This window comes from Canis aureus, chromosome 4 (genome assembly GCF_053574225.1).
Source record: "Canis aureus isolate CA01 chromosome 4, VMU_Caureus_v.1.0, whole genome shotgun sequence".
NCBI lineage: Eukaryota > Metazoa > Chordata > Mammalia > Carnivora > Canidae > Canis > Canis aureus.
This window is the reverse complement of record NC_135614.1, coordinates 88,114,762-88,137,555: the sequence shown is the minus strand read 5'-3', so window position 1 is coordinate 88,137,555 and position 22,794 is coordinate 88,114,762. Positions and strand designations below refer to the sequence as shown.

At 43.5% G+C, this 22,794-nt stretch overlaps 1 protein-coding gene and 1 long non-coding RNA gene across 9 annotated transcripts in view; one reads left to right on the top strand and one right to left on the bottom strand.

Moving 5' to 3' along the window:
* Positions 1-5,824: 5,824 nt before the first annotated feature.
* Positions 5,825-22,502, bottom strand: LOC144313074 (uncharacterized). 6 transcript variants are annotated; one of them, XR_013378802.1, is made up of 8 exons: positions 21,803-22,491; positions 21,209-21,439; positions 20,394-20,686; positions 19,643-19,886; positions 18,175-18,336; positions 17,627-17,753; positions 6,497-7,188; positions 5,825-6,204 (listed from the first exon to the last, which is right to left on the bottom strand). It is a non-coding gene; the product is annotated as an uncharacterized LOC144313074 (long non-coding RNA). The 6 variants fall into 6 exon arrangements; XR_013378801.1 differs by lacking the exons at positions 5,825-6,204; positions 6,497-7,188 and adding exons at positions 13,390-14,731; positions 15,272-16,893 and having other exon boundaries at positions 21,209-21,466; positions 21,803-22,502; XR_013378796.1 differs by lacking the exons at positions 5,825-6,204; positions 6,497-7,188 and adding exons at positions 13,392-14,731; positions 15,272-16,893 and having other exon boundaries at positions 21,803-22,497.
* LOC144313073 (uncharacterized) overlaps positions 21,995-22,794 on the top strand; it is a 38,217-nt gene continuing 37,417 nt past the window's right edge. For 2 of the 3 annotated variants that reach the window (XM_077896380.1, XM_077896379.1), the window contains exon 1: positions 21,995-22,566. In XM_077896380.1, coding sequence (XP_077752506.1) covers positions 22,517-22,566 — 50 coding nt within the window. In that variant the 5' untranslated portion in view covers positions 21,995-22,516. The remainder of the gene's footprint in view (positions 22,567-22,794) is intronic. The other variant, XM_077896378.1, reaches the window with a different exon arrangement.

The following is a 22,794-nucleotide window of genomic DNA, read 5'->3' as shown; positions in this document are numbered from 1 at the left end:
CTTCACCCATCTTTCTGTTTTCTCTTTCTGGGTCTCATATTTCTTTACAAATGGTCTTTAGTCACTACTTAGGCTAGTGTCTGTGTACCTCTGTGACTCCTGGCAGAGGTGTAGATTTTTTCTCTTTCATAGGGAGAAGAGGATTTTACTCATTCCAAGAAGAAATTGAGCTTATTAGCTGTTTACCTTTTTGATAATTTTGTATTAATTTCCTTCCTAGCAACAAACTGTCTACGTTGGAATGAGAAAGACGTTCAGGTTCCACCCCAAACTGCCTTTAAAAAGGGGTCTACATTTCCTCTAAGAAATTTTAATAGTAACAACGAAAACACTTAACGAGAGTTTTAAAAATAAAACCAAAAGTGGCTTTAATTGCAGGTAGAGTAAAACTCTAGGGATTGTTACACATTTTGTGAAGACCCACATGACTAAAAGTGTGATTTATAGTTTTGTTATTTATAGTTTATAAATTATAGTTTTATTATTTTTAAGCACAAATCTAAGAAACATTTCAGAGTAATTTTTTATTAGCAAATTAATTTTTAAAGTAATCTTAAATACGTCATTTTTTTTGTTTCCTTGGGAAGGGTAGAAAGCTCCCTTTGATCATATCGACTTTGTTCCATTGAGCTGCAGAAAGGGTGCAAGGATCTCGGTTATTTTGTGTGACTGTACATAAACATGTATAGGTAGATCATAAATTAACACAATTACATTACATTTATGACAAGATTTATCCTTGATGAGCACTGTTAACTTGAGTATCCAGCAATTGACTCATTCACTCTCTTTCTTTGAAATGTTCTTGAGGATTAAAAACCGACTCCCCTTGCTGTGAAGGTAACCGTGTGAGAGAATGACACGTTCTGGCCAATGAGATTATTCAAATTCCACTTGGTAGCCTGGACGAAAGATTTTGTTTTCCCACGAAAGGGTCAAGTGCAAGAAGAGAGCTCCCTGGCTCCGTGCCTTCTGTCTTCCTGCCCTGAAGGTGGTTATGTGAGAAAACGAGAGTTGGACCCAGGGTAGCCATCTTCACTGGGGTCGTGAGACAAAAAGCTTGGGGACAAAGGGCCATCTTATTTTGGATGGTGGAAGATAGAGAAAAGACCAAAAGGATAGGAAGAAGGGAAGGGAAAAGAAACGAATCAACATCTCTGAGGACATCACCTTGTTACCTTGCCAGATTTGGAACTACTCCCTCCTGGTTTCCACATCTCTGAGGTAGTCACTCAAGCTCCTATTGGCAGCCGAATTCCAAATGATACATTTTCACATTTTTCTGACTCATTCCCAACCTCACTTTTGATTAGTAAGTAATAGCAGATATTTAAACCCAGGTTTTAAGATTCAAAGCCCAGTGTTTTTCTGGCCTTGCTGTCTTTCCACATGGTTATAATTTGGGAAATAAATACAGATACTATGAAGTAATAGCATACGCTACCCATTATGAAGACTTGCCCTACTCTTATTTAAAGCCCCATTTCCCTCATCTCTCCAGACTACCCTGCTCGTGGTTCGGTCTAACAAGTTCTGGGAATGAATTTCCCTTTTTACCTTCTGTTTCCCTTGTCATTGAATGTCTGTTTACCTCACTATGACTTCAGGCAAGTTACTGATCATCAAATTATATTTACTGATCTTTATAAGAGGATAATTTATATTAACCTTTTGCAGATTCCACAGTCTTGTTGAGTGGGAAAGAGCTCCTGGGGTGGGGCTTGATTTATTACTAACATTCTAATTTTTTTCAACATTCTAATTTTTGCTTACTAGTGGTTGTTATATAGGTGTTTAAATATTTCTGTGTGTTGTCCACATTTCAGAATGACTGCCAATAAGAAAACAGAACAGTTTGTAAAGTTTGTAAAATCACACAGTTGATGGAAATTTGGCATGTGAACACTCACATGGGAGAGAGGATGCATATTAAAGAAGCTCATGATTGCCTGCCAACGTTGTCTGTATCCCATTAGCTTACTTTGGTTCTTTAAGAAAAAAAGCATTTTACTGTGAAAGTAAAGTACATATAAAAAGCCATGGTTGAACCAAGGCGTATTTTTATAATATATATGACATATAGACAATTAACCTACTGAATAAAGGCCCATAATGACACCTTCCATTTTTACCTGCCTTTGTCTACAAAGGTATGGGTGTGCTTAGTATTTTCATCAATTTTTAGTGGTGACAGCCCAGTCCATCATTTTCTTTAGTTAATTTATCTCTTTTTACAGATCAAGTTTTAAAGATCTATTTGTAGATATTTGGTATGTATATAATTGAAATCTAAAAGTAGCATTCTTTATGTTCTCAGAGAAACCACAGAGATTCTCTAGTTTGAGCACATAACTAAAACCGGGAATTATGGTGTGTCTCTTAAAAATGTGGCATTAGGACAAACAAGAGGGCCCTTGGAATACACTGCAAAGCTGGGCTATAAGGGAGCAGAGTAGAAATTTGCATAGATCTTCACTAAGGGCAAAATGACTCTTAAGCTAGTTTAGACTCCACTCTCTGAGTTAATTAATTGTACCCATATATTTATTTATTTTGATTTTTGATTTAAAAAATATTTTATGTATTTATTCACGAAAGACACACACACAGAGGCAGAGACACAGGCAGAGGGAGAAGCAGGCTCCCTGCGGGAAGCCCGATGTGGGACTCGATCCCGGGTCTCCATGATCACACCCTGAACCAAAGGCAGACGCTCCACCGCTGAGCCACCCAGGGGACCCAACTGTACCCATATATTTAAGGAAAATGTTTCCAACAGGTGGATTGAGAAGCCGTAAAAGCAGAAAAAGGAGAAATCCAGAGGAAATCTTTGTGTGGTCCAACCAAGACTTACCTGAGAGAGGTGATGTTCTGAACCACTGTACTTCCAACGGCAGGCATATTATTGCCTTTTTTATTCTTTACCTCTGACACATATTGGCTGTGTCAGTGTCAGATGCTGCACACCTTTATGTATCCTGTTGTATAATCATCATAAAAATTCAAGGATGTGGGCCCTACTATGATCCTTACCTTATAGATGAGAATGTTAAGGCTGAAGGGGGTCCAGCTGTCTAGGTTCATACAGCTGGTGAGTGGCAGTGATGGGATTTGAACTAAGTCCAGAGAACCTGTGTCTGTAACCACAACTGGACGAATTTATGAGGACAAAAGGGAATTCTCTCCTCAGTTGTGCAAAAAGCAATATGAGGACAAGGAGTCTGTGACTTGTCCAACTGCATGTGTGAGAATTAAAGCAATGGTTCAAGGTCTCTTGAATCTTGGTTTGATGTGTTTCCAGCATAGCGGGATGCTTCTTCTCCAGGAGGAGATCACTGGAGAACAGCCGGCGAGGAGCAGCGCTGGAGGACAGACTCTGGAAGGAAGGAAACCCGCCTAGCTCCCGTCTCACGCGCACATATGAATATACGTGTGTATGTGCTTACGTATAGAGTCAGCCCTCATTATGCGTGGATTCCGTGTTCGGGAACTTGCCTACTTGCTAGGGCTTATTGGTAACCTCCAAAACAGTACTCATGGGACTTATCGTGGCCATTTGCAGGCACGCGCGGTGTAGCAGAACATTGAATCACCTGATGCCCATGTTCCCAGGGAGCTTGACCAACGTGACCCTCCGCCTTCTTTCAGCTTTCGTAATATAAACATATATCCTTTTCTCAACTAATTTAATGCCACATTTTTCACACTTCTGTGCTTTCAGTTGGTGATTTTGCTATTTGGAACGGTCCCCAAGGGCAGTACTAACATTCTTCCTAAGTGCAAGGAGACTTCAATGTGCCTTTTGGGAAAAATACACGTGTTAGGTATACTTGGTTCAGTCATGAGTTTTGGTGCTGTTAGCTGTGGGCTTCATGTTAATGAATCGACAGCATAGATTAAATAAGGTGTCTTTATTTTTAAAAAATATTTTATTTATTTATTTGTGAGAGACACAGAGAGAGAGGCAGAGACACAGGCAGGGGGAGAAGCAGGCTCCCTATGGGGAACCCAACGTGGGACTTGATCCCAGGACCCCAGGATCACGCCCTGGGCCCAAGGCAGATGCTTAACCACTGAGCTCCTCAGGTGCCGGAAACAAGGTGTCTTTAAACAGAAACCAGGTTATGTATTGATCAGTTGATGAAAATGTTGTGACTAGATGCTTGTAGGACCCTAATGCTCTATTTCCTCCAGGAGCGGTGGTTCAGTATTTGCTAATTAATGTTTGTGGTGACTTTATAGAATATAAAACTATGAATCAGGATAATTGATTGTATATGTGCACATACATAGGGACATAGATATATGGATCGATAAATGTATATACCTAAACAGGTACACGTAGATATCAGTGAATATCGACCAACATGGCTAAAAATATATAAAAATATGAGAAGCTGTCAAGGTAATAAACCCTCAATTAATGTGCCAGCCATCATTACCTAGATATCTGACTAGAATTGCTTCCAACCCACAATCACTGCTGGACAGGATGATGATAAGTTTTCTGGTTCAAAGTAGCACTTCTCCATAGTATGGAAGGAGCAGTAATGAACAAAGCAAAAATCCTTACTCTCACAGAACCTACGTTTAATACAAAGTAAAACACCCTGTTTGCCAGTGTACGTACAACACCTAACATGCAGAACCTTGTATCCAGAAAGGACTCAATGGTTTTCCAACTACCTGAAAACCCTAAGGAAAAAGTGAAAGTTTGATGGAGAAAAAGCAAAGTTCAAAGTTCAATAGGTATATTCGACTAAAATAGACAAGCAAGCAAGTGAGGACCAGTTAGGGGATTTTTGTAATGACTTGTCCTTGTTCTGAAACTTAATATTCTATGCATAGGTGGTGTCTCGGGCTCTACACGAACAATGAGAATCCTATCTAACATAGGGAACGAACACATGTTCCAGCTTTCAGGTCAATGAGTGTGATATTCCTATTTCTTTTTCTAGGTCAAGGAAGCAGACCCGTTCTGATGCCGTGCCAACACAATACATGATCTGATTGTCCCAGTTACCCTGTGCCAAAAAAAGCAGGAACGGCCTTTCCAGTGTTCATCACGGAGTGCTGAACATATTTAGTGTTAGAGTGCCTTAGAAACAAGCCACCACTCAAAGCTTTCTAGGCAATTTGAATCACGTTGCTGAGCTTTGAAAAAACCCTGCAGCCAAGTTTAGAGGATCAAAGTACTTGGAAAACATATATACTCTGGGCTATTTCAAACATGCAGCACTCAAGCCAATATGAGCCGTACCCAGAGCAGTGCAGGCAGGCGAAGGACGAGGGCGGATTTTAACTGAAAGGGAGAGAAGGGAAGGGACCATGTCGTGAGCATTTGCAAGGCAGGGCAAAGAGGAGGTCGGTTTGTCTCTAGAAAATATGTGTAGTTGAGGGGAATTCTAGGAGGTGGGGTCATTTAAGTGAGACCCGGAGTGATCCCCTGGAGGCCAAAGGCATGTGTAAGCCTCTGCTAGAATTGAGCCAGAATGAGTCCGGTTCTGGAATTCCCCTGAGCAGGGTACCTGGGCGGTCAGGCCCACCACCTGGATGCCTGGGGGCTGGAGGAGAGCTTTGGAAGGAAGAGTCAGGGCCCTGCTCCAGAACGTAAGGGGCTGAGAGGCAGGAGAGAAAGCCTGTTCAGGGGAAATCGGATCTCATACACAAACTCTCGACTATTTCTAAAGCCCCTTTTTATCCCTAAAATACAATAATTGTGTGAAAGAAATAGGATATTCTTATTTCATGACAAGAGTCATTTTCTCAGCCACAAAAGGAAACCGTAGGACCAGGACGCCGACACCCTCGAGTGCTCAGGCTATTTCCTCCTTGAGATGCACGGTTGTTCCCTCTCACGTGGGGACACTTTATTCTGGAACCGACCACATGACAAGGGGAAGAAGCCCGTGGGCGGTGCCACGAGGGACGGTGCCGGGCAATCCCCCCAAGCCGCTCTGCTCAGGGGGAGGCTCTTTCCCTGGGTCGGCTGGGCCCGGGCGCACCGGGGGCCTGGACACGTGTCCTCAGAGCTCGCTGGCGCTCGGGCTCCTCTGCCAGGTGCCCCGTCTGGCCCGGGCTGAGGACTGCAGCTCAGCGGGGGACTCTCCACAGTCTCGCTGGTCCCTCTCCCTTTCTCTTCCGCAGGTGTCTCCCCCTCCCCAGCAGACTCTCCAGTGGATGGCACCATCTCTGCGTCTGCATCTTGGACACCATGGATGGAGACACGTGCAAGAAAGGATTGCTTAGTAGGGACACAGAGGGAGCCGGGGAGCAACTCCCGAATTGGTGACACTGGTCTCCAGGGGCCCCCTTGGACTGAGGGCCTGACGGAGCCGGCTCGGGGAAGTCAAGGAGGCCGCGACACAGACCGGCCTCCTTTCTTGGACAGTGCCCGGGAGGGTGACCCACCCGACGTGGCGTGGGGGTCAAGGACCCTGGCTTCACCTTGGAACCCTAGCTGATTTGGGGTGAGGAGAGAGAGACTGAGGTTCACCTCAACCCCTGCAGCCAGCTCCGCATGTCTCAGGGAGAGGGAGGCCAGAGAACAGCTCCGTGGAGACAGGCCAGGGCCGTCCGCCCAGGGGCAGGCTGAGCTCCCCTGGCAGCTCCCAGGCAGCATTCAGAGGCCTCATGCTCGTCCGTCCAGCAGCCCCTGCACGGAACTGAGAGGGAAGCTGGCCTGGTTTCGCACCTCTCGTGTGGGCAGATCAGAGCTTCCCAGCTTCCCTTGGTGTGTAGCTGCACGAGATTCAGATTTGAAGAGGGAAAAGGGCACAGGGATCACGGATACTATCGAAATACCAGGCGCGGCGGCATCATCAGGTTTACCTCCTGTCGCCTAGAAACCTCGAAAATAATGATAAAATCACACAGGCTTTTGTGGCCTTGGAAGTGGAGACGAACGGAGGGAGCTCTGCTCCCCTGGCCCCCACGCCAGCCCACTTCTCTCTTAACAGGGAAAGGGCTGGTTGCCGAGGTGGCCCAGAGCGAGGTTCCACGGAGGAACCTCAGGAAGGGGAGACACGTTCATGATGCAGGAACGAACCCCTGGGCAGGAGTCCGGAGCTCTGGTTGCTATTCACCCCCACCCTGTCGCTCCGAGCAAGGCAGCAAACCTGTCGCCCTCTGTGTCCTCCACGATGCAGTGCGAGGCCTGTCTCTGCCTTTGCCAGAAAACCATCTTGTCTAAAAAACAAACAAACAAACAAACAAACAAAAAAAAACAAGAATGGGCACACAGAATATGACAATACTAAAGGGTATCTGAACGCTGGGTCCTCTTCAAGAATCCGGCCAACCATTTTTGCAACATTGGCTCCTTCAAGAGAAAACGATTTTCATAAATATTCCCTTTGAAGACTCTTGCTTATGTTGAAGACTCAAGAGAGCACCATTTGGAGACACAGAAGCTCATGATTCTCTGCTTAATTCAGTCTGATTACTGGGCACATTTATCTTAAGAAAAAAGCATATAACCTAAGTCAAATTTTACATAGAAGCTAGGTCGCCTATAAAAGAAATAAGTTAACCTAATATGCCTCATAATTTTCCCAGGATAATGGAAAAATTTCTTTCCTTTTTTTTTTTTTTGTACTTCCTCGAAACATTAGCTATCAAACAGGCTATTAGATCAATTTTTTAAATTAAAAAGTTATCTAGAGGAAAAACTAATATGAGTCTCAATATTTCATATTTACTTCCCTCCCGAACTCCAAATGACAAACTTCATTAAAAAAAAAAAATAGGGCAAATAAAGGACAAGCAAGGAAAAACTACCCCTTGGGAGTCCATAGTAAATACAGCAGGTTCACTGTCCAAGTTAAGCGAGTACGATTATCCGACAGCTATTTGTAGTTCTCGTAAAATACTTTTTTTCCCTGTATTCATTGCTGCTCAGATCAAAAGGGAGGTCTAAAATCTGCTGCTTTTAATCTCTTTGCCAACCATGGGTAGCTGGTGAAAAAAAAGAGGAGAACAGAATCACCGAGGCTTGGCCTTCAGAGCAGCCCACTACTCTATCCACAGATTGCACTGAGGCCGGACAGATGGACAGCCAGCTGTACCACCCAGGGCCAGCGTCCCAAGGGACCCACTTGCAAAGCAGCCAGCCTTGCACGGCCCCGCAGCCAGCTCCTTCTGCCTCTGCACACCTCCAGCGTGGCCCTTCCCGGGCCAGCATCTCTTGGACCCACCAGAGAGGACCCGGATGTTTTGTCTCAAACCAGGAATGTTAAAAGACTCTGACTCTGCAGCAGCTGGGAGCCTGTTCAGCACGGTTTACTTCTAACACGTGCCCACTGGGCAGCCGCTCCGCCACCAGGCGGCCTCAGCAGTAGCAGAGGAGAGGGGACGCCGTGGATGCTTTCCTACCCCCAAGGGAGGTGATGCCCTTTCCCAAAAAGGCTTGGGAAGCGGTACCGTCCTCTGGAGGGCTGCTCCTCTAAGTGAACACAGAAGACCCCCTTCACGAACAGGTACCGACCACAGGCACCTGGTCTTTATGGCTCCAGACAACGCATTATTCCCATTTTATAAGTTAATCGAACACAGAACTATCTTAATTGTCTATTCCACTGGTTCTCAAAGTGCGGTCCCTGGTCCAGCAGCATCAGCATCACCTGGGAGCTTATTAGAAAGCCAGATTCTCCAGCTGCGTCCAAGACCTCCTGAACGGGAGCCTGGAGGCGGGGCCCAGACATCTGTACTCAGCAGGACCTCATGGGAGTTTGCTGCGTGCCCAGGTGTGAGGACTGCTGTTCTAAGCTTCGTGTTCATGTTCCTATAACAGTACTGGCATTTTCAAATTTGTGTGGTCGATATTCACGTTTTCAAATTCATATCTGCAAACTGTTCCCTCCGACACGTGGCTTGTGGGGCCCTATGTTGCATCTCCTATGTCATGGGCTTTAAAAACTTCAAAAAGGTAGGTCTCTTTGGTCCAGGAGCCCGCATCTCTGGCTTCAAGTCATGTACACATGCCCTAATTCTTGTCTTTATTCACAGAAGTCTTTAGATTCCATCCAGGTTGATCGCTTGATAGAACTCGACATTTCTGTGGCTGCTAAGATCTAGAAATGTATCTCCCTTCAGTTTCTTGAGACCAATGACCTTGATGGAATTTCAAGATATTTAAAAGTATATTTTCTGTTAAATTATAAGATCTTTTAAAGCTTGATGTGATTCTGCATTCTTTTATAATATTAAAACTTTAGGAGTTTGATGGATATTTGAAATGATATCCGAAAAAAAAAAAAAAAGAAAGAAATGATATCCAGGTTGAATTTTGGATCTCCCGCTTATTTTTGTCTGATTTGCTGTCACAATTTATGAGGCCATTCCAGCAACACATACACCTACGTAAACATTCATGCACAATTGAACATTTTGAAGTTCATGTGCTATAGGGGCCCGCTTTCCATTTTGTCTTCCCGAAAAGCCTGACTTTGGGTTGGAGTAGAAAGAGAAGAGTTAAACTTCTTTTGTTCCTTTGGGGATTTTTCTTTGAAAAGTAAATCAATATGAAGGACCGCAAGTCAGAAAAAGGAAATTCTTAACATTCACAATGGATTATGATGGTAAGGGCTTCTAAATTGGAGAATGTTTGAAAACTTACAGAGCTTAAAAGGAGAGTTCTAGCTTCCATATCCAATCACCCTTTCATTCGACATTAACTAATCATATATTTACTGAGCTCCTACCATGGGTCAGGCATGGCTCCAGGTGATTTGAAATATATGAGTGAACCAAATGAACAAAGACTAATACATTAGTAATTAATGCGATATTTCAGAAGTGACTAAATGCTATAGAAACAGTAGAGTAGGATAGTGGAGGAGGGAAGAAAGGAGTGGGCATGATTCTGAATGGGGTGGTCTGGGAAGGCCTCACTGGTAGGCAATTGGAGCAAAGAGCTGAAGGAGGTGAGAGATGTAGCTCCGCAGAGACCTGGAGGGGAGACTTTCCCCCAGAGCGAGAAGCTAGAGCAAAGGTGTGGTGGAGGTCACCCACTGTGCTGGGTCCCAGGGATGAGGAGAGAACTCTAACTGGGGTCAACTCAAGTAGGTCACGAGGGCCATTTACAAGGGCTTTGGCTTTCCCTCGGAGGGGACTAGGGAGCTATTGCGGGGTATCGGACAGAGGAGTAACATGATCTGACATGTTTTCAGAGGCTCATGTGTTGTGAATACACTTTGAGGGAGCACCACCGTATCAGGTCCATGCCGAGTCTGCATTTCAGGAGCGAGATAATGTCTAGGGCTGGTTTTATACAATGGATGTGGTGAGCAGCGCTTAGGCACTGGATGGTCTTTGAAGGCATGTTCTAGAACATTTTTTTGATGAAATAGACGTAGGATGTGGTGTGTTTCATTTATATATAAAAAAAATTAGTGTGTTGGATTGATTTTCAACTTATTGAAGACATGTCTAGAATTGACTCAGAATGTTCACCCTCTTTAATAAAAAGATTCACATTCGGTGTGTGTCACTACTTTGTTAGGGCTGCCATAATGAATACCACAGAGTGGCTTAAACAACAGAAATTAACTTTCCCACATTTCCAGATGCTAGAAGCCCGAGATCAAGGTGTTGGCAGGGCAGTTTCTTCTGAGGCCTCTCCTTCCCTCCTTCTCTCCGTTTGTCACACTATCTTTCCTCCACGTGTATCTGTTTATTAATCTCTTCTTTTAAGGACACTAGTCAGAGTGGATTAGGGCCCACCCCTATGACTCCATTTCACCTTGCTTTAAAAAAATATATATTTATTTTTTTTATTTGAGAGAGAGAGTGCATGCACAAGTGCATGTGGGGATGGGGTGGGGGCAGAGGGAGAGAGAGAATCCCAAGTGGACTCCCTGCTGGGTGCGGAGCCCAAGGCTGGATCCCAGGACCCAGAGACCAGGACCTGAACCAAATCTAAGTGTCAGGCGCTCAACCTACGGAGCCACCTAGGCGCCCCCACCTTATTTTTTGAAAGGCACTATGTCCAAATACAGTCACATTCTGAGGTACTAGGTGTTAGAGCTTCAACACTACAACTTTTGGGGATGCAATTCAGCCCCTAACAGTGTGCGATTGCACATTTTACTCACCCACATATTGTCATGTTACTCATGGTTGTGTTCGGCACAGCCTTTGTGATCTACAACCTAGAAACACGTCCGAAGATGTCGACAAAACTGATCCCCTCTTTCACAGTGAGATCGTTGCGGATAAATTGGTGTTCATTCCTAGCAGGCCTTGGAAGCATCTCAGTCTTGGATTGTCCGACTCAATTCAAATAGAAGCAAGATGCTTTTCATTTGTGTACTCAAGTTACAGCTATCACTAGGAGGAATATTGAGTTGGGGTAATTTTTAAGCATCTTATTTTTTCTGATAAGAAAGGTATCTGCCTATTGTTTTAAGAGGCCCAGTTTCTGTTATAGAAACACGTACTATGGCAGGGGAAAACCTCCTGTAATCTTGCCCAATAGTTTGTTCAAGGATTTAGATGCTAGAGGATGAGCAGCTGCAACGTGTTCTATCTACCGACACTTCAGAGCCCCCGATGTTCAACCATGGGGTTGCTGCTGGGATGGCCCAGACCACCCCCGAGGCTGTGATCAGTTTGGACTTTGGCCATGATTTGTTGGCCAAGTTGATGACCTCTGAGGGCCCAGTGCCCCACCTCCACCTCTGCCAGGGAGCGGTGCACAGGAGCCTCAGGAAGGGGCTCCTTCCCCTTCCGTAGGGGTCGGGGTCGGGGTCGGGGTCGGGGTCGGGGAGGGAGGCCGTGCAGTGAGGCTTGATTGCTACGGGCTCTCCTCCCGCCCCACAGCCTCCCTGCTCCTGACAGGGAGAATTTGATGCCCTTCAAAATATAGAGTATATTGATCTGTTTTCTAGGCAACAGACGCCGAAGCCCTGTCAGCTAATGTGACTTCAGAAGGTTAAATATGGTTTTGGAGTGAATTGCCAGCTGCCCACAAATGTTTTATGGGTGGTCTGAAATGCAGATACAGGGAAGGAAAGAGCTCAGGGTGGGTTTTTGTGTGTACATATGCATCTCTCCCGGCGTAAGTTATGTCCTTTGTGTCTTATCTGGCTCTGCAGTCCTCTGTGTCTTCCTTAGACAATGTCGCCCTCAGAAAATCAGTAAAAATAGGAGGAAAACAAAGAACGTCAAAGATAGGGAAGCAGTTCTCTTTACTTTTCTGAATGATACATGTATTAATCAGTCAGACTGTCGTTCTCCCATTGTGCCTAAGGTGGGAGAGAGAGAGGAAGAGAGAGAGAGGGAGGGGGAGGGAGGGAGAGGGAGAGAGAATGAGAGAGTACGAACCCTCCAGTAGTAGAAAGCGGAATTTAAACTTCTTGGAATAAAAACACCAAGAATTTGGCAATATGTTACTAAGTGACAGATTTAGAAAGTTCTTTGTCATTTGATCTGGCTTTTTCCTCCTCTTGCCTTTTATACAGTGTGGGCAGTAAAAACAGCTCTGTTGGTTTTCATCCTGAGTCTGGTCTTGCTCTTTTGTCTTTTATGTGATGGTGAGCTGCAGGATTGCTTGCATTCATAGCAAGTACCTCAGGGGAACACTTACAGTCTGTCTTTGGAATATTTTCTTGATTTTTGTTTAGTAAGATTTGTGTGAATATGGGCTGATTTATAGTAAAGTGGAATTCTGCTAAACATTTCAACCCCAGAAAACCTGGGTTTGAATCTTAAGGGCAGTATCTCTTAGCCATGTGAACAGTCCTCATGTTTTGTCCTCTCTCTCAGCTCACAATTTTTATATGTAGAAAGCGTCGGTGATCACATGGCCTGAATTTTCACAGTGTTGTTTGGAGTCTTATGTTGGAGAATAATGTGTGAAATAGTGCTTTGCAAACTCAAAAACCCATCCAAGATTGGTTATTAATATTAAAATATTTCCACATTTATTTGAATACTACTGTTCAGAGAATTTTTTTTTGAGAAAAAGTTTTCAAATTAAGATTAGAGGTCTCAGAGTTAGGAGTCTTTATGTTCTGTCTCCCTTTCTGATTTCCCCACACATTTCTTCTCCCTTCCCTTATATTCCCTTTCACTATTATTTATATTCCACAAATGAATGAGAACATACAATGTTTGTCCTTCTCCAATTGACTTACTTCATTCAGCCTAACTCTGGGAAACGAACTAGGGGTGATGGAAGGGGAGGAGAGCGGGGGGGTGGGGGTGACTGGGTGACGGGCACTGAGGGGGGCACTTGATGGGATGAGCACTGGGTGTTATTCTGTATGTTGGCAAATTGAACACCAATAAAAATAAATTTATCAAAAAAAATGGTTCGAGGTCTCCTTAGCAAAAACAATGGGCATGGAAATGATGGGATGGTCCGTATTTTGGGGTAGACTATTAGCCCTGGAGACACACTAAAAGGGAGGAGGAGTTTTTCTAAAGAAGCATATGGGTAAGTAGCTACCTAGGAAATACGTCTTTGGATTTTCAGGCTGTTATAATTGATTGATGCCCATTTTACTGCCTGGGTGAAGTTTGTGTGCAAATGTGGTATTAGCACATAATTACATTATAAAAGTGTGAATGATCTAAGTAATTAAAGGTTGGAAGATGGAAAGGTGTTGTTGACCTAGAGGCTTTATTTTGTAGGGTCAGGTTCCATTATGTTTCCCAGAATTCAGTAAGTTGTGCACCCCACACTTCTGCAGCCCCACCATAAAACTAGTGTGGGGCTGCTTCTCTTAGGAAATTTCCCCTTCCGCTGGCTTTTGTTGTGGGGCACAAAATGAAAAATGAAACCCTGCATGTGCAGATGGACATACCTCACCAGTAGCATATGATTTGCTACCTGATACAGGCAGCAGAAAGCTCTGTTGATTTTTCTTTGGGGCACTCAGTCTTTTGAAAAAGATGGGATGGGAACAGTATTCTCTCACATTCTGTCCAGTTCTGAAAATATTGTGGTTTCTCAACAATTACTAAACTATTCATGGCAGTGAGAATAGATCCTGCAAGTTATGTACTTCCTGGATGAACATTCAGCTTTTTTCCAGATCCAGGTGTTGGGGAGGAAGAACTTACTCTGCCTTTCAAGACCCTTCTAGCTGACCTAAGAATCAAATGGACACAAGACAGAGTCCACACTGGGAAATCCCTGCAGACATGGAAATTTCAAAGGCTGTGAAGCAACACAAAGCTTATACGAGCTAAGGAGCGAGGTAGACGTCGGAGGATACAGAGGAGAGAAAGACGTTTTAGCAGGAAGGTGAGAGAAGGTGCTTGGAAAACAAACATTGCCCTATTGTGCAATTAAGTTTCCTAGATAGATGGGAGTCCTGTTAGTGACTCTCCTCCTGGTACAAGCAGGCAGTTGTGGGGGCGGGGGGCGGGAGGTAAAGAGTTTTTCCTAAATCTGCTGGGGTTCGATCGCTTTTAATTCAAAATAAAGTGCATGCCACGGTGGTCTATCTTGAGGTGGCCTGAGTACTCTAAAAATCAGGAGAGTGAAGAAGTATATTTATTTTGTGGATGAATGACATTAATTGCTGATGCTGTAAGTAGAACCAAATCCAGAAGTCATTTTTTTTCCCTCTAGATGACGCTAATTTATTTAATGTTTTGAAGTCTCTTTGAGTTCAAAAGTGTCTTTGAACACACTGCTTTCTTGTTATAGCCGTGCTTCATCATTTACTAGCGGTGACACTTGAGGACGGTTGCTTAGTCTCTCTGACCTCACTTTCCTCATCTGCAAAGTGAGAGTAGGACTGTCATAAAGTTTCCATTTAAACACTCATTCAATGGCAGCTATTATTTACAGATTTCAGAAAAATGATTGAAACAGGGAGATCTCCTCCTATACCAACGTCCTCGTAAAGGCAAAATGGCAACACTGTAGTCAAAGCCTTCTGTGTGGCATCTGTCTTATGGCATTTGGCACAATTATTGTTGTATTAATAGGATTGTCAGAACAATGGATATCATGCTAAGTGAACCCAGGCTTCATTTTCACTGCACCACAGACTTCACCACGATTTAAAGAGGGATGGTGAAATGCAACAGTGGAAAATAGTACTCATTTGTAACAATTAGCCTTGGAATTTTACAGATGTGTTGAGCAGGATAGGCAATCCTCCTTAGCCAACTCATTTTCAAGACACAACCTCTGCCTTTGTTTTGTTATTATATGCACCTAATATAGATCTATATGTATATGCATGTACACACACACACACACACACACACACACACACAACTCCTGAGTTGCCTTTGCCTCGGTGGTTTCTACCTAATAGATGGACTGTTGCTGGTGTGCCCCGCTTCCTCCGATCGGATGCACTTCTTTTTCTCTATTTTTGCTTTTCCTCTCTCCCGTTGACTCTCCTTGTACCATACTCTATTTTCTTGAATCTTTTTCTTCTCCCTGCTATGTCTGAAGTTTGCCAGAAGACGTTGCATCATCTGTCAGGCTACCACAGTCATGATAGACGGGAAGGGATTAGTGAGCCTTTACAAGAGTACGCTTTGCTAAATAAAGAAAAGATGACATTACTTGGCTTTTCTAAGTGTTAGGTTCGCCGCATATACCTTTTGTTTGAATTAATTGTGGTTTCCAGTGATGGTTGAGATTAGAGTTCCATTGCAAAGTCGAACTTATTTTACTTATTCTTCCTAACAGAATAATAATACAGACAGTGAAGTCTGATCTAGGCGAAGGACTCCACAGGAAATGAAGTAGCAGTGGGTTGTGTATTGTGGGATTATGCATTTCTCTCCACTTTTTGGAAAAATGAGTGGGGAGAGCAACTGGAATAATTATGGCCAAGCAAAGAAGGGAGTAAGTTGCTTCAAAACAATGAAGCCAATGGTAGAAGAATCCACGTATAGCCTGGCGTTTCTGAGTGTGCAAGTGTTGCTGTGAGTGAGGAACAGATATCTGCGTTTGGCTGACATCTCACATTACAAACCAGTGGACTCAGGGTCCAAGGAATCTGTTGTCTGTGTAAGTACAGAGGAGGGGAGAGAAAAGGAGGCAGTTGCCAAAGAACAGGGAACTAGGACTCCACAGCCTCAAGAACAGATTGACTTCTCCAAGTTATGTTTTAGTAATGAATAAAACCATTGCAACTCCTTAGACATTGCTCAGGAAACTTTTTTTTTTTTTCATGATAATTGTGCTTCTCCTCCTTAGCCTGCAGTAATGCTACACCGTACACTTCATTCTCTGGTTAGATGGGCAGCCTATCCCTTACATGCCATTTCTTTAGGTTGTATGACTGCAAAGTCCTATTTCCCCTAGTCTTTCCTCTTTGGTCAAAGGGCATATATGTGGCCTTGCGACTTTACCCTTTTGGGCTGAAGTCAGAGTCCCTGCTATGTTGGCCTTAAACTTCAACGTGCATTTCTGCTTCTTATAAAACCTAAGATTTCTATTTCAGACAAAGTTTTCAATTGCAATTTTTCCATTCCCCATGGGTCTTAAAAAGAAGTGGAAATTGGTCAAGATATCAGAAAAAGTCAGAGTCATCATTGTGATGTTATCCTTTGTGAAGCACAGTTTAGGACTGGGACAAAATGATTACATACGCTCCACTTCTGGCTTCAAGGCCATCCCTTAGAGCATGTGGGACCCTGGATAAGTCATTTTTGGGTGGATCCCTTGTTTATACAATCATTTTCATTTAAAACTACTTTCCTAAATTCGTGAATGCTTATGAGGCATAGTGATTTATTGTCAAAGATAAAGACTGACATAGAGAAGAAACATCAATATATCGGCTTGTGGGTCAGTTGGAGCACTTGGTCGTTTATAGTATCCAGGTATTGTTTCTTTCGGTTTAGATCCAGGCATCATCTCCTCAAATCCTTTGTCGTCAAATGTGCTGTTCTTGAGTAATTTCATATCTCCCACTGTGAGAAAAAGGTAACAGTGCTCTTATTATTCAAGTCCTATAGCTCGTCAGAACCTGTCTGGGTTGAGACAGTACAGCTCTTCCTGACTCTGAAGTGCCCTAATGCCATTTGTTTCATGCTGGTCACATCATTATTCATGATGCTGTATCATCCGTCTCGCTGTCTGTGCAGAGCTTCTGATGGCTTTCAACAGTTGTTCCCTTTCTTCTTTGAAGATGACCACAAATGCACACAGTGTGCAGGAAAACATGGACAATAATTTATTTTATGGGCATGTTAAATTTATCATTTGGAATTTTATGGCCTAAATATAGAGCAACACATTTTCCAACTATATCTTCTCTGGAACTCTCAAGGCTATAATCACAACATTCCTAAAATGTGATCTTTTTCACTGTTGATTGCACCCCTGGTTTCTACCCACCATCACCAGTGCGGAGGATAGGGGAGGGATCCGTAGGTAGAGCAAGAACAGTGATTCTATTCATGCAAGTGACCCTGACCCTCATTTGATGTGGCTAAGTCTGGGAGAGCACAGAGTCATCACGTCAACTGGAGGCAAGAGAGGAAGTAAATGGAAGGCCCTTTGATGTTGCAGAGCAATGGCATAGAAAGCCCCTGGAGGACGTAGGTGGGGCCGCTCCTGAGGACTGTATTACATGTGGTGCAGAGCCTGCAGAGGGATGAGGTGTAGGTAGTGGGGAAGGGGAAGGCACAGGGTAAATGATACCTGCTTGTTGTAGACTAGGAGCAGCACCTCGGTGGACCATGATGGCGACCGAGGATGCAGGAGACCACACATGCAGCTCAAACTCAAGGGTTGGCCGTGGCTTACAGGAAGCCCAGGGGCCTGAACTCTTCCTGTGTCCAAGTGAGTGAGAACGTCAATATCAGCGTGTCAGCACCATTCCAATAGCCCATTCTCATACCACACAGTGGAAACAATACTGTGCCTGTCAGCAGAATTGACCGTCTCGCCAGGCTGCTTTTCTGGAACTGAAGCCCAGACCCAGGGCCCCAGAGTGACCCAGCCCCAGGAATTTTTACATATTTTACTAATTTTTTACAACAATGCACTAAAGTCTGAGATTTCTCAGAACATTTGTTTATATATAAAAAAATAAAATACCATTATTTAAATTGCCTTTGGGATTAACCCCTTCCCTTCCTTACACATACATAGCAGAACTGTGCTGCTTCTTTTCTGTTAGTAATCTGCACTTCATGCCAGTACATTGGGTGTTTTCTTTAAAATGAACACTAAATCTCAAGATATACTTAACTTCACCATTGGCATTTCCCGGAGACCATAGTCAGTGCATCGGTCCTGTGAACACCACTGCCAGCTCCTGTGTCCACATGTCAGATGAGCTCCAGCAACAGGTGTGCCCCAGGCAGTCTGCTTCTCTCCACTTGGGGCAAGCCCTGCTGGGGTGGATTCTGGGAAGAAAATATTTTCGTTTTTCAAAGAAGAAGATGAACATCCAAGAATTTAAAGAGAGAATCAATTTTTTTCTTTTAAGTTATTAGCTCTTGATGTTACTCACGTGCAGTTCAGTTAATCAAGTAAAATTTTTTCAAACAAGAAAAAAAAATAAAGGCACAAGTATGGGGGCTCTTCAGGACATTGGGTCCCCTGTCCCTAACCCCAGCACAAGGCCGAGGGTTGGAGAGAATGCGAAAGGGTTCAAATAGAGACTGAGGACATGCTGGCCCCCACCCAAGCTCAGGGAACCTGCCCAGATAACATTTTCAGCTCCAGCCAGGCCCGGGCACCAGAGATGTGGGGGGAAGGAGTCTTAGAAAATCTCATGGAAGGCACAGGGAAGTTTGGGTCCTCTGAAGTAGAGGGACCCAGGCAGGAGCTGAGTTTACCTGGGTCAAAAAGAAGTGAAAAGAAAAAAAAAAAAAAAAAAAGAACAGAGGATAGGTATGGGAGAGATTACGTAAAGTGAGAACTGTTCTTGCAAGTCGGAGAAGTGACATCCGTGGATTCACCAAAAACTTGGACTAATATATAAACAACAACAAATGATAATGAAAAGTGCTCTTATAAGGAAGCCACCCCAAATCTGAACTGGAGGGAGAAAATTCTATAAAGAGCATTATTAAGTCAATCAACAAAATTAGATAATGGTAGATTATATATATAAAATTGTTGTATCAGTCTAAATTTGATGAAATTGATAACTATACAATGGTCACACGAGAGAATATTCCTTTACTTAGGAAATAGACTCTGAAGTATGTAGGGGTAACGAATCACGTCTAGAAAAAACTGTATCTATCTGTCCGTCAATCTGTCTGTCTGTCTGACAGTCTATATGTCTTAGTGTGGGCTGCTTTAACTAATTACCACAGACTGGGTGGCTTCAACAACAAAGATTTACTTCTCACAGTTTTGGAGGCTAGAGGTCTGAGATGAGCGTGCCAGTGTGGATAGGCCTCCTAGTTTATAGAGGGCCCTTTTTATTTATTTATTTATTTTAAAGATTTTATTTATTTATTCATGAGAGCCACAGAGACAGAGGCAGAGACACAGGCAGAGGGAGACGCAGGCTCCATGCAGGGATCCCGGGGTCACGCCCTGAGCCACCTCGACGCCAAACCATTGAGCCACGCAGGTGTCCCTAGATGGCCTTCTTCTTGCTTCTTGTTATCCTAATAATATATGCTGGATGGTTACTGTTCCCCTTATTATTTTCCCCGCTGACGGGTTGTGTTAATGTTGTGGCAATGGGCTCACATGGAACACAACAGCTTTTGCGTTGTTGGTTTGGGGCCATGTTGCCGCTCCCGTCCATCTAGAAGTGGATGTTTTGTCAGTCCAGTGGGGCTCCACGCACACAAGTACAACCAAATTTTACTGGTGGATCTTTTCCAGGTTGCTAGCTTGGTACTTTTCAAAATGCGCTGAGTGGCTGTTTGGAACTTGTCTCTGCTGACTCCACTGGGCTCAGTTTCAAATCTCTCCTAATCCACTAATGAACCTTTATTAAAGTGAGAGAGAGGTTGAATCAGTCTTTGGACACGTTATTAAAATAAAGTTGGGGCAGTGAAAAGATCAAACGAGAACACTTGGTCTCCCTTCCACTCCCTATTCAGTCGCTTTAAAGCTAATTTTTTTTTTTTTATTTGAGAAATGTCAATATTCGTAGGTTAATTTTAAGTCGTCTTTAATTTTGGTTTGTTTTGTTTTTAAAGGCAGTTATATGAAGAGTCTCTCGTTCCACAACCCCTCTCCCCTTTGTTCTCTTTTGTGGCTTAAAGTTCAGGTTGAGCAGGTCAGGTCAAATGCCCATGAGGATTTAAATGATTAAGTAGGCAGTGAAATACCAACCCTTTAGAATGTGCTGGATCAAACCGTAATTACGAAGCACCCTGATGGTTATTACTGCTCACCCCCCACCTCCCCACCACCCACTCTTGGCTCCCTGTGTCTAGAACACCCTGAGTCTGGGTGACTTCTGCTCAAGTGCAATGGAATCATCATGTACCTTTGCAAAAATGCCCACTCATCCTTAAAGTCACAAGTTGGGGAAGAGATGGCTTCTCGATAAGCAGTTCCGCTTCTGATCCCAGCCAGTCTGTATCCTGAAAACGCCCTGTTTTTCAGCTGTGGTTGTTCGCTGCTTCTGCTGGTTACCCATTCCCTGGAGCACCGAGCAAACAACTTTCTACGAGCCCCAGAGGACATCCTGATGAACGTTTCAAAATTCCTGGTCCCCAAGGAACTTGCATTTTGCCAAATAATATATTCCATAAGAGGAAGCCATAATAATTTTGGCCACTAAATTAAAAGAGAAAACCTTAATTAAGTATAAGACGGTGCTTTGTATTTGTTTTTGTCAGTTCACGTTTCTTTAATTAACTTCTTAACTGGGGAAACAATGGTCATTACACAAATCAATTCTCAAATTTTGCCATGGATGTTTGTTTTCTCCTTCTCCTTCTGTCTCTCTGTCTGTCTCTGTCTCTCTCTCCATATAGAGAGATAAATACATAGAGAGATACATGGATATAGGTAGAGACAGACATAGACATGTCATCTGTATTTATCTATACACAGAGTTATGTTCTTTCTTTTGGATGAGCTGTATTGTTCATTTATGAGACGTTGCTAACGAAACCAATACGTTTTCTAATAATAACTTTACATTATGTAGCATTTAATACTTTTTACAGTGTTTTCATAATACATTTATTTTATAATACTATACTATAATACTGTATTATTTTATAATACATTTATAATAATCTCATGCGATTAATGATTAACTTCGAATGAAAGATAGTAGCGCAGAATAATTACTTGTTGAAGGTCAGAAGGTTAGTTAGGTAAGATGTCAGTGATCGGCCTAAGATCAGAAAGCCGGTGAGTTATGACGCGGAGTATGAAGAGAGTGTTAATTGTCTTTCTGTTTTGCTCATTTGTTCTAGAAATAGTTGTCGACTCTTTCTGTAGAGTAAGCTTTATTTTTGATGGAGGCATTCAGCAGTGAGCAAAAGGAGAAAAACCTCTTCGCTTTGTAGAGCTTACATTCTGGTGAGGGAGACAAACAATTGTGTTCTATAAAATATAAGAAGGTGATAAGGAAGGTGTAGAAAAAAACAGAGTTGGATCGGGAGGGATAAGGAGCTCGGGGAGGCTTATTTTCTAAGTTTAGATAAGATGGTCAGAAAGGCCTTCCTGGGAAGGTGATATTTGGGCCTAGACTTGCAGGAGGTGAGAGAACAAGTCACGGCAGCATCTGGGGGAACAGCAGGAGAATAAAAAGTGCAAAGGCACTGAGGCATCAGGGAGGCCCATGTGGTTAGAACGGAGTGAGAAAGGGGTCCTGTGGGAGGCAAGATCCGAGATGACCCGTGTTAGGGTGGGAGGGGTTGGGGGAAGGTGTAGGCTCACCAGATGGTGGATGACCCGTAAGGACTGCACCTTTTTCTCTGTGTGATATCAAGATCCGTTGGGTGGTTTGAATAGAGAAGTGAAAGTGATTTGTTATTTAGCTTCTTTTTAAAAAGACTACTGTCGCAGAGGTCTTGAGAAAAAATAGTAGGAGAGCATGGGTGGGTACAGGGGATCCTAGCTGTAGGAATTTGTGAACGAGGTGGACGTCCAATGAGCACTGGACTTACGGTCTCAAGTTCTTATTCTAGTTGGGACTCTTTCTCCGTGTTGTTGAGGGGGCCCTTTGGACAATCACTTCATGTTTCAATAGAAAGGGAAATAAAACTGAACAGATGGTATGTGTTTGAGCCAAATTCCTCTTACTCTGTACGATTTGTGGACTGCTACAGTCTTCCAGGTTAGTTTTTGTTTCTTTTCCCAATGCCAGAGTGTGTGCCTCTGCTTTGCCCCGCCTCCATCCTCGTAGTGCTTTTACGGTCAGCACCAACTTCTCTTCCCAACCTTCTTTGGAATATGCAAAAGATAAGAGGTGGTGGATGGACAATGTCCTTGCTAGGTCCTGAGTTGCTCTGGAGTTCTAGGTTGCAAGCCGTACCCTCTGTCTTTCATAAAAGTAGTCAAAACTGAGCCCACGCGGAGGTATTCTAAAAGTCAATAAAGGCAATTCCAGCAACCTACCTAACCACGGAACAATTCAACGTTCCAGAATTTATGGGTCATGGTAGAGGACAGACCACGGTGGGTGCAGGTCTGGGACTGGGGTACGTATGCTGTGAGCACACAGGCATCAGCTCTGATTTGGTTTCACTTCACTTTAATTATTTGATTTGGTGTCTGTAAAGCCCTGTGTGCACATTTTTATGAGCCTTAGGACAATTTACTGCCAAGCTTGCTTGAACTCTAAAATATGCTTCCAGTTTCAGAAAACCACAAATTATTTACCACACAGGCAAGGAAACGGAGGTCACTGAGCTCATTTCTTACATAGT